Source organism: Lepisma saccharinum, chromosome 4 (genome assembly GCF_977018435.1).
Source record: "Lepisma saccharinum chromosome 4, izLepSacc3.1, whole genome shotgun sequence".
Taxonomy (NCBI): domain Eukaryota; kingdom Metazoa; phylum Arthropoda; class Insecta; order Zygentoma; family Lepismatidae; genus Lepisma; species Lepisma saccharinum.
In genome coordinates this window covers 96,367,230-96,379,287 of record NC_139232.1, presented here as the reverse complement: position 1 = coordinate 96,379,287, position 12,058 = coordinate 96,367,230, and the positions used below count along the sequence as shown (strand labels likewise).

Sequence of the window (12,058 nt, the reverse complement as noted above, 5' to 3'; positions counted from 1 at the left end):
GACATTAGGTAATACTATTTTGGATAATTTGTTTGCAGTGAAGAGTGAAAATGTATACAGCAGATATTGATTGCTTTGCTCACAACTTTGGTAAAGGATAAAGTCGCAGAACATGAACAGCAGTTATTACATTCATATGAGAAGAAGTGTAAGTAGCGGCAAGTATTTAGAAGATTCTCTTCTCTAGACTTTAGAAAGTTCTTTCATAGGGGAGCTTCTATATCTGTACCTTCACTGCTCCTGTTGCGGCCTCCCCGTTTAGACAGAAATCTATGACTTTGACGTCATTATGCAAATTCCCCCCACATCTGCGTCAAAGGTCAACAGCTCCAAAGTTTTGGGAACGAAGGGGGATTTCATTGCTTCGGCCGGGGCGAATGTGCTGGAGGGTAGACACTTTGAATATTGTGTATTTTTTTCTTGTGTGATATAAATATCTGTATCATCAGAAGTAGTATGGAGTATGTAGTAAGGCGTGATTTCAGTAGCAGTCAATTAACACTTCTAGCAATGTTTTGAAATATATAAAAAATGATCTATTTTGTATGATATTTCTAATTTTTATGTAACTTAATGACCCCCCTCAACTCATAATTAACCATCATTTAATACTGTTAAGCTTTTGAAAAATGGACTTGGTTTACAAAGCCCCCCCCCTGATAACCCGTGAGCCCCCTGGAAATCAATTCTAGCTACGGGCCTGTTTGCATATTGTCGTGTTTAAAATAATCAGCTATTGGCTACGTCAGTTTTACTTTATTGCACATAAGCTCCTGGGCTTTATAGTAACTCTTCAAAGCCTTTGGAGAGAAATTGTTTTCAAACAAGTGACAATATCACAACTTTCTTCATATTTTTTAACCGTTCTTTCCAGTCTGTCATCTATTCATGTAAGCAATCTTCCTTCGTTTACCTTCCATGTTGAGCTGGGCCCTTATTAGCGCACATGCTGTGCTCTCTGCTTCTTTCTTTAAACAGTTGATGAGGTCCTTGACTCGAGGATTCGGTCTTCCAACTTCGGTATTAATTTTATTGTGCCATCCTCGACAGAGTTGGTGGTTCGATGACGCCTGTTGTAACAACTCCAAAGCTCGACTGGAACTTGTTCGTTTTCCATCCCTCTCTCCACGAAATTGTTAAAAAATCCAAAAAGTTTTTCATTGCCAGGTACTCTGGAATGTACTTCCAGCCAACCGTCGGGAAAATCCTCAGGCCGAAGAAACGCCAAAGCAGCACACATGCGGATGATCATCCTAACTTCTTCGTTCTACATATACTCACAAGCAAGTCCCAAATCTTGAACTTTTCTCCAGATGCACTTTCTCATGTGGAAGTAGTAACCTTTTACCTCTACTGCGGGAAATACAACTTTAAGGGCAGAAATTGCTGCCGATTCAAGATCGACTGTCACCGTCGCTGGATTCCACTCTGGTATGGCCTCAATAACAAGGCGGAAAAGTCGAATATATGTTTCTTTCCTTTTGTTTGGCAAGAGAGAAAATATACCTGGATATATATTTGTTTCATTTTTAGAGCTTCCAAAGTCTGCATGAATGGTGTAAACTTGCGAAAATCGCTTACTGCCAATCTAGCGGCGGAGGGGAAGGTTCTGTGGTCATTGCCTCAGGGGAGGGGACAGTGGTTCACGCGCAGCTAATGGACTGGTGGCAATTGTCACAAATTTTAAGCTGGTGGCGATTGTCGCTGGTGGCGAATGACATGACTCATAACAAATTCAAACAATTGTCGTTAGGTAGCAGTAATGTGAATGGTCAGTATTTATTTGAGAAATTAAAATGTAGGTATATTTGCACTTCTAGCAATTGTAACCATTCCAGCATTTAAGAGTTAAATATGGTTTTACCAGGCTGTATAGATCGAATCTTAAATATATTCCTACCCTAGGCTTTTCATAAGACGAATGTTTACATAAGTTAAAAATATAATACAGTTAGAGCCCGGATTTATAAGCACAATCAAACAGTAAAATAAGCAAGGTAATAAGCACAAAAAATGAAAGAAATAAGCATAAACAAATACAGGAAAATCTGAAGAAAAAAACATTTCTTTATTAGATATTTTATCTTATTCAAAGCTGTTACAGTATGTAAGGATGGTCATCCTGAGATTTTCTTGTGTGAAGCTCCTGCGTCTGTCAGTCAAGAATGATTTGTACAGTGAAAATGTTCTTTCCACGTAGCATGACATCACAGGCGCATGTGAAAAACACCACAGTTCTTCTTCGGTGAATTCCTCTTCAATGTCTGTTTCTTCACCAGAAATCTTTTTATAAATTTGACGCAGTGTTTTGTATCCGGGATTTTTCAGTAATACCTGACTGATCTTGTCGGACACAATTTTAGCAACACTGAGTTTCTGAAGACAACGTTACTGAAATTGCATCAATCAGAGAAAGTGTATGTTGCAATGGATTATTTCGAGCTTTCAACTGTGTTATAATATCAGGTAATTTGTAAAAATGATTATGGATGTACTGTATCTTTTCTTGGATGCCGTTTTTCCCGTGCGGCTATTTAGAAGCATTGATCTCGTCGTTCCGATGCCATCGTGTGATTGAAATAGGATTGAAATATGACAGATTTGGGTAAAATATGCTATTTTAAACCAAAATCATAAAATGAGCAAGCATAACGGTTTCCTGCAGAAATAAGCATTTATAAGCACTTTCAACCTTAGTTAAATAGCTCATCAAGGTATGTAATACGAAGTATAACCTTTCTCCTAACCACTAGAAGTCTGGAAAAGAATATGCATTTCGCTTACAAATCCGGGCTCTAGATAACTAATTACGGATTTGGTTTCAAAAATGTCTTTGCATATTTGATATTCATATGCTTAATTTTTCTTCGCTTTTCTGCCACTTTGGCTAATCGCGAAGGTGAGGATGAATGGTGATGAGATTGATGAAGGGACAATCACAAACATATGTGCACGACTCAACACGAGCTTCATAGAGGATTATACTGGCTGTAAGTCCAGACGTCGGAACCCTTATAGTCTGCAAAATGCCGTCCAGGATGTGCTACGTGGAAGAAGGGGTTGACATTTGGGTGTATCGAGAAAGGGTCACCCCTTGCCTTGCGTCTGTCCAAAGTGAGATCTACAGAATAAAATAATATTTTAGATTAGTTTTCTATTAAGTATACAAGGTGCATAATCATGTACTTCAACTATTGCTTTGACATTAATTTTGCACCAAATATAGTGACTTTAGGGGTGCTAGTGTACTAAATTTTTAATTACTCTTGTGTGTTCACAGGCTATGGCTCTGAGAAATGGGACAGTTCTCTTCCACTGGTGGAAGAACATCCCAGTGGAACCCCAGCTCTCAGTCTATGTCTATAACTACACAAACGTGAACGAATTCCTGCAGGGTATGGAAAGATTACGGGTGGAAGAAGTCGGCCCATATGTTTATAAGTAAGTCTTTATCATTCAGCAATCTTACTTGGTTAGAATGTCTTTGGAACTAACACATGATTTTTTTTAATAGCACTTCCTCATGGTTCAAGAAATTCTTTCTTTTCATTACACATGGTGTCCAAGAATTGGTATCTTTACAACTTCAAGTTTTAATAACTCCAATTCTAAGTCGCATATTTACATGCTGCTTATTGTACATGATGCAGAAACTCATATTTTTTTCCCCTCCTCATGCTTGCACCTCGATGTGAGTACCGTTGGTTGCACGGAACACATTCAGCCGAAATTCAATTTCCGCCCATGTGCGCTGTAACATGTCATCTGTGATGGTGTGGAACGCATCGACGATTGCTTGAGTTCAGTGAGGTCCGCAATGTTTTTACCGTACACAGAATCCTTCACGTAACCCTACAGGAAGAAGTCCATATGTACGTAGTCCGAAAGTTGCTCTGCACCTGTGTGTCTGATTTAGTCTCTATGAACCAAGACACATATTGCACTTTCTCCTGGCAATGATCAATCACTATTGAGCCACCTTCAACAGAAAAAAAAAAAACCGAGTTTCTGCATCATCTACAACAAACAGCATGTAAATGTGTGACTTTGAGTTATTAAAACTTGAAGTGGTTTCATCGTATTGGAGTGTACAGGGTGGGAAATAACCTTTTGCTAGGGGTCTGCAGGAAAAAGTAACAACAATTAAGAAATTATGGTAATACCAAATGTTTACTACGACAATTGTGGTTACAAAAACCAAATTAAAAGTTAGTTCACGACAAAGCCCCTTGCTTCAAGGCAAATGCTAAAACCAAGACCTTCTTCGGCGAAGTGGCATTGACTTCTTCAGCAGTTCTGAATGGCCGGGTGCATCACCGGACCTGAATGCAGCGGAGCACTTTGGGGCTATTCTGAAGGACGCAGTTGAGTCCTTGATGATAGTGGAACACGGACCGGACCGCTATTCCCGGCCAACACTCCTTGCACATCTGGAACAAGTCCTCCGTGACATGGAATGGAATACGGACTGTTTGCGAATCTTCTGAGCTCCTACCCTGATCGTATTCGTGCTGTGAGAGAAGCAAACGGCGGACATACTAACTTTTAATTTTGTTTTTGTAACCACAATTGTCGTAGTAAACATTTGGTTTTACCATAATTTCTTAATTATTGTTACTTTTTACTGTGGACCCCTAGCAAAAGGTTATTTCCCACCCTATAGAACAGTGATTACTTGCTAGGTCATGTACAATTCTGGACAAACTTAAAGAAACTCAGACCTTTTCTTCGCCTCAAGATTGTAAGGAAGATATAGTACGAGATTCTTTAAACTTGTGCGGAACTACTTAAATTTTTAAGTTTTAAAATTGTTATATTTTTTGTGATTGTTTTTAGGGAGATTATCGAAAAGACAAACTTGCATTACAACGAAGACAACACTATTACATTTCAAGAGAAAAGACATCTGGAATTTATGCCTGAATTATCCGCAGGTGATCTGGACGACATTCTTGTGCTTCCCAATCTTTCTGTGTTGGTAAGTTTTCCATTTTTATGTTTTAGATAACGGATTGCTTATCACACGACGAATGCTGGAGTTACAGTTGCTTTTACGTATGATTTCAGCATTCGCTGTTTTCACAGAGCACACGCTATTGATAGTTTAGCTATGCTTGAACAACCTGAATAATATAGTGAGTGGCTAAATCAACTCTTGACACTTCTGTTGCGAGGGTAAGTTTCTTTTTACTTTGTTAGGTTGTTTTCTGAATTTTAGGGCATCACTCGTTTACATAAAGTTTAATATACAGTGAGGAGTTACTAAGGGCAAATATTTTATTTTTCTTATTAGCCCAGTCAATGAAGGACAAAAAGAAATTCCGATGTCGGGAATAATTCCGTAAAAGCTGAATTTTGGTCAGTCGTTAGAACACTACTAGTATTGAAAAATCCCAAAAGTCCCCGCCCCTCCTTGCGGTGCTTCCCCCACCCCAGCGCCCCCCCCAAACATCAATTTCACAGACTCTCAGTTATTTACCTATATCTCCGTATCGAATTGTCGTAGACAGGTATTTGTTTTTAGTCTTAATGGTTATTAGACGGCTACAAAGAAGATTGTTTAATTTTTCGATAATGTTGGTGGTTTTGGCGTAATTTAAAAAATTATCTTCAAAAAGTTATTTTTTCTAGTACTTTCTGAAGTTTTTGCCTTATAACATTTGAACAAATAAAGGACAAAAAATTGTTTCGAATAAAAGTTGTAGCCTAATTTATAAGCTTTAACACGATATCAGTTATAATATATTTTAATAAAAGATGAGCCATGAAATGTCTCTCCAAATGAAGGACAGCACAAAAAAAAAATGTGTCTTTAACACTCCAGCGGTTAAGTCCGGAATCATTGACTTTTCGATAAAAGCATGAGACTTGGTAGAATCAATTGTTATACCACTTAAGACATGTTCAGTCGAGTAGCCAATCACCATCTGCATGCTGATGGCCGCAATCTTGAAAAGAGTCCGCCATATTGGATATTTTTGATTTGATATATCTCGGGAACGGTGGCACCTGTGAACTCCAGGATTTTTCATAAATGCTCCAAATAGTGGTTTTGTAGAAAAACTCACTATAATACTTTGTGAATAACTCAGAGTTAAAAGTCATAATACTTCTCGAACCATACAATAGTATTGTATATTTGGTAACGTTACGAAATGCTTGTTAGAAGACTTTAGACGAACTAAACCCTTAAAATACTATTTTTCTTGTATTTATAAATTTACCTCAAATAACATTTTTTTAAGAGAAATACAAGACAAATATAACCAATTTGATTTCTGAAAATATGAATGAAAGAAAAACGCATTTTTATTGTAACTGATGATACGAAAATAGTGAAAATTATTTAGAAAATATTGTGTTGTGAATTTTCATAAGTTCGTTTCCCTTCTTTGATCAGATCTCAAAATCGTATCCTTCACCTTCGCATAATGTAGTGGAGGCAAGATTTTCCATTCAACACTTGGAACGTCCAGTTCACTGTTAACTTGACGCGTATTTTATGATTTCTCTCTAGTTATCACCGGCAAATACTTGTATACTTTGTCAGCCATTGACGTATCCAAGGACCTCTGTCGCTCTGTACTCCTCCATCAGAAATCAGCGGAGCTGGGTTGACTACAAAGGCACTTACAAAGATACCAACCCTATGGCTACAAGTGCTGGAGGTTCTTTCATGATACAGAAATTTTATTATTCTAACATCCTCATGTTGACAAAAGTGGATCACAATATTCCTTTCAAACCATGTCAAAACTAGTAAAAACGATTGGGATATTTTCCAATAATTTAAAACTTGATCAGAAAGGGAACCGATGTAATGAGAAATTCATTACAAAATATTTTGTAAAACAAATGTCAGTATTTTCGTATCATCAATTACAATGAACGCTTTTTTCTTTCAAATAATAAAACAATTTAATAGAATTTCAATTAATTCTACTTTCAGAAATCAAATTGGGTTGTACATAAATTGAATTTCTCTTAAAAATGTTATTTAAGGTAAATTTATAAATACCAAAAATAATATTTTAAGGGTTCAGTTCATCTAAAAGTCTTCTAACAAACATTTCGTAACGTTACCAAATATACGAATAATACTATATGGTTCGAGAATTATTAAGGAGTTATTCACATAAAGTATTATAGTGAGTTTTTCTACAAGACCACTATTTTTAATTTTCAAGAACAGATTTATTTATATATTATGAAAGTTTACACTATTTGGAGCATTGCTGAAAAATCCTGAAGTTCACAGGTGCCACCGTTCCCGAGATATCAAATCAAAAATATCCAATATGGCGGACTCTTTTCAAGATTGCGGTCATCAGCATGCAGATGGCGATTGGCTGCTCGACTGAACATGTCTTAAGTGATTCTACCAAGTCTCATGCTTTTATCAAAAAGTCAATGATTCCGGACTTAATCGCCGGTCTGTAATAAAGACACACTTTTTGGTGCTGTCCTCCATTTGGAGACACATTTTATGGCTCATCTTGCATTAAAATATATTAAAACTGATATCGTCTTAAAGCTTATAAATTAGCCTACAACTTTTATTCGAAACAATTTTTTGTCCTTTGATGCTATAAGGCAAAAACTAGAGTACTAAAGTGTAAATCACCAACCCTGAGACCTTCTGTAAACAAACGGTCTCACCGATTAGATGTATCACTCCGCGTCAGCTGATTCATGACCACAATCATCTGCTGTTACACTCATAGTTCGCCGCACCTATTCATTTTATATAAGAGCCTCTGAATGTGAGAACCCGCTCTCAAAACATCAGACGAATATGCAGCCGCATACTTTGTTACTCTCCCGGTCATTCTCTCTTTCATAAACTTAAAACTGCAGACACTGACACGCCACTGCACTGGGATACCAACTTAACCACTTCATTTACTGGTTTCTCAGGATACCACTGACAGAAAGTTACATAAATATTGGGTAGAATCTGTTTCTCACCCCCTTTTCAAAGGCTGTCCTTGCTGGTGTTTTAAAAACAAGCTCGGAGAACACGAAGACCTTCCCGCACGCATAGAACTCGGCATGTTATTTTTCTAAAGATAAGTCAGGCAATATTACTAAGTTGCACTACTTCCTTGCTGTTCACATTATTCCTTTTTAGAAAATAACCAGTGTTATAAAATATCATTATGTACACAAATCTCTAAGCTCATTGAAAGTTACAATGCATATTACTACAAAATGTTCACACTTATCTTGCCTTGCCATATCACCAAGTTATTTTACGAAGTGCACTATATTTGGCGGAACAAAAATCGTTATTAGGATGCTTGTCAAAGTTTCCAACTGCAATAAATTTACGAACTTTCTTTGTCTTGTTTTGATCATCATCATCAATATATTTATTGGACTTACATCATTGCATATGGCTGTTTATGCCCATTATATATTTTATTTACATAAGATACAATTTACATAAAATCTACAAACAAATTTCAAATACACTCCTATCTATATCATCCTTAGAAATATACATTACCATGTTATATCATTTTGTCTAAAAAAATGCAAGTAAAATATATTCAATTCACATGCAAGAAAGAAGCCAAATTTATGGGAAATGATTACTGGTGCAAAGAGTTAACCATAAAGGTGAAGCAATAATTAAAAAAAGAAAGAGCATTGGGTTTAAAGTGAGACGTCATTTGCGGCAGCGTATCCCATACTACAAATTGGCCGTTTTTTTACCTTACGTAATGAATCCTGTAACAACGCTGGATTTTCGTGGGGATTATTTTACTTCTATGAGTTTGCAATGCTTTCTGCATGCAGGTGGTTTTGTTTACAGAAGGTCTCAGGGTTTGTGATTTGAACTTTAGAAAAAAATCACTTTTTGAAGATTATTTTTTAAATTACGGCAAAACCATCAACATTATCGAAAAATTAAACAGAATCTTTCTTGTAGCCCATCTAATAAGCATTAAGAATAAAGAAAGATTACCTGTCTACAACCATTGGATACGGAGATATAGATCAATAACTGAGAGTCTGCGAAATTGATGTTTGGGGGGGGCGCTGGGGTGGGGGAAGCACCGCGAGGAGGGGCGGGAACTTTTGGGATTTTGCACTACTAGTAGTGTTCTAACAACTGACCAAAATTCAGCTTTTATGGAATTATTCCCGACGTGAAACATTTATTGACTGGGGTATACCACGCTAACCATCGTAAGCTTTTAGTTGTTGTTTTTTTTCATCTGCTAGACGCCTTGAAAGAATAGATTGGCAATACAGTTGAGTGAAATCAATGAACCAACTTCAAGAATGAGAACGATAGATTGATTCCCCCCCCCCCCCTGTCATGTGTGCCTCCGGCAAATTGAGATGCGATTCTTAATGAGATATATATATATATATATTGGGAGGACTTACATCTTACGAAATCGATAAAAGTGTTTCAATATTGTAAACATTAAACATTACAATACTGCTTTGGATCAGGGATTTATTCAGAATATTTTACCTCGAGTTGTGTAAGGTCGTATTTAGTGAGTGTATATTTGTTGATTGATTTGCTTTATTTTACTTTGCTTTTTGTGCCACTTTTGGCTAATTTGCAAAATTATGATGAAATTGATGAATGGACACTCACAAACATCCTTGCCCAGGCTGGGATTCGAACACGGGTCCCCTAGCGCGTCGTAGCGCGATGTGCTAACCACTCCGCCACGGGAGGCGGCCGAGTGTATATATGTGTTTAGACACATCCTGGTAGTGTTTTACACATATAATACACGAAATACCAGTGTTTGGAAAGTTCCTTTTTAAAAGTAACAGAGTTATCGTTACAGTACATTGAAAAGTAACTCAGTTACAGGTACATTTTATAGTTACTTTATTCTACATATGATATAAGAGGAAAACGTGTTTGATACCTGAGCATAAATCGAGATCTTATTCGCTATTGAACACTAAGGAGGTTCTGACGTCAGTACTCGCAGCCGGTATAATCTTTTGAGAGTTTTGTCCATATGTCTTTGTTGGTCATTCATCAATTTCATCTCATCACCATCCACCCTCTACGTTGCGATTAGCCAATAGCGGCAGAAAGCGATGTAAAGTAACCAAATCAACCAATCAAGCCATCTAAAATTAACATTAATATTCATTAGTTGTATGTTTATGTATGAAAATATGGATTCAAGAAATTCCAAGTGGTAAATTCTTACATTTGGAAAAGTTCTACCTATGTTTTTAGCAAATAACAATTTTGTTAATTACTGTTGAAATTTAGACAACAAGTAACTGTTCTCTCCCCGATGGCGGTACCGGTTTCGATACCCGGTGGAGGCCCATAGTGGTTCGGATCCCACTTTAAACTGTAGGCTCAGTCCCGATTAGCATATCTTCGTACAAAGTGGTCTTCAATCACAAACTCAAGTACTTAACTGTTAATTTAGTTACTCATCCTGGAAAAAAACCCACTAAACTACAGTTAGCCATAAAAAGTAAATACCACAGTTACTGCTCTTCGAAATGGTAACTGACCTCATAACTGAGTTACAATCAACTTGTTATTTCCAAACACTGTGACCACCGTGGTTATCAGTGTGTGCTACGACGCCAGGGGTTCCGGGTTCGAATCCTGACCTGGGCATAAGTGTTCTTTGCGAGTGTCCCTTCATCAATAGCATGTCATTATTCATCCTCATCGTCGCGATTCGTGGTCGCCTTGTAATCAAGGGGTCCCGGGTTCGATACCCGGTGGAGGCACATAGTGGTTCGGATCCCACTTTAAACTGTAGGTCCAATTCTGATTAGCCTTACTGTGCATAAAGTTGACTTAGAACACCAACTCAACACATCGTCGCGATTAGCCAAAAGAGGCAGAAAAGAGACGCTAAATAAAAAAATTAACATTTCCAAACATTGACAAATGTTACAGACAATTGGAATTTGCAGGTGGTTTTTGCTGGTTTTGTCAAAGTTTGCAAATATGATGCCGCTTCATTTACCAAGGGCATGCAGCATATTATGGTAATTCTTTCTTACAGAGCGCAGCTTCGTTTCTTCAAAACGCATTTTTCCTGTTGAAGATTGGCTTCTCGTCTTACATGACCACCATGAGCATGAAGCCCTTTGTCATTCTGACAGCCCAGGAGTTCCTCTCCGGTTACAAAGACCCAGTGTTCGATATGGCTCAAGCTCTTCTTCCCAAGAAGTCACGACTACCAATAGAGAATTTCGGATTACTGGCACGGGTGAGTGGAGTTGAAATTTGACCACCTAGACCATTGGGTTTGTATTTGTCTAGGAAAAAACTAATAACAAAAAAATATATTTTAAGTTATCAAATAGATAATCTGTTCTAAATTTGGTTATCGTATCCAGGCCAGTGGAGGGGGATGCTATCTCCTACACTCTGCCTTGGGAATCTGTGGAGAAAGGCCGCTAATAACAGTAGAGAAGGGGAGAAAGCGAGTGGCCGGAGCGAAGCATTACACGCCGATGCTAACAGCTGGTAGAAGCAGCCGTCTTTTCCTCTTCATGAACTCATGTCCCTTCTAACGCGTTGAGCCCTCTAGAGTCAGTACTTGCGCTGAGACTTGTTTTTGTTCTCTTGTTCCAGAGATTTCCGGGACAGTGTAGTTAAGAGAATTTGTGTTAACATCCCCACAGCTAGGATAATTTGCATGAGCATTCTTCCACCTTCATTGTATTCATGTTGAAACATACTATAGCTCCCGCCACGAAAATAGTCCAGTCAAGGTCGAAGCTTCCCCTTGCCACCTCCACACCCCTGGCTCTCCAGGGTTGCCACACTTCTTCTAAGCTGCTGAGTCGACACTTCGCGCACTGCGGTTGTTGGTTATTGGCAACACTGTAGGTGGGTGGCGTGACCTTGACTGGACTGTTTTCGTGGCGAGAGCTTTAGCTACTGGCGTACGCAGGGGGTGGGCTACAGACTCTCTCGAAATTTTGACAAAATCAAAATTTTCAAATGAAAGCAGAAATTAACTCGGGAAACGCCTACTTAAATTAAATTCCCCCTTGAAATGCACCCGATTATAATTTGTATCTTTGAACAACT

At 37.9% G+C, this 12,058-nt stretch overlaps 1 protein-coding gene across 1 annotated transcript in view; it reads left to right on the top strand.

The window, feature by feature from the left end:
- Window positions 1-12,058, top strand: part of LOC145987277 (scavenger receptor class B member 1-like) — a 77,444-nt gene that overhangs the window by 44,873 nt on the left and 20,513 nt on the right. The window contains exons 3-5 of the mRNA XM_083121792.1: window positions 3,281-3,441; window positions 4,837-4,978; window positions 11,022-11,228. Of these exons, the coding sequence (XP_082977918.1) occupies window positions 3,281-3,441; window positions 4,837-4,978; window positions 11,022-11,228 (510 nt within the window). The remainder of the gene's footprint in view (window positions 1-3,280; window positions 3,442-4,836; window positions 4,979-11,021; window positions 11,229-12,058) is intronic.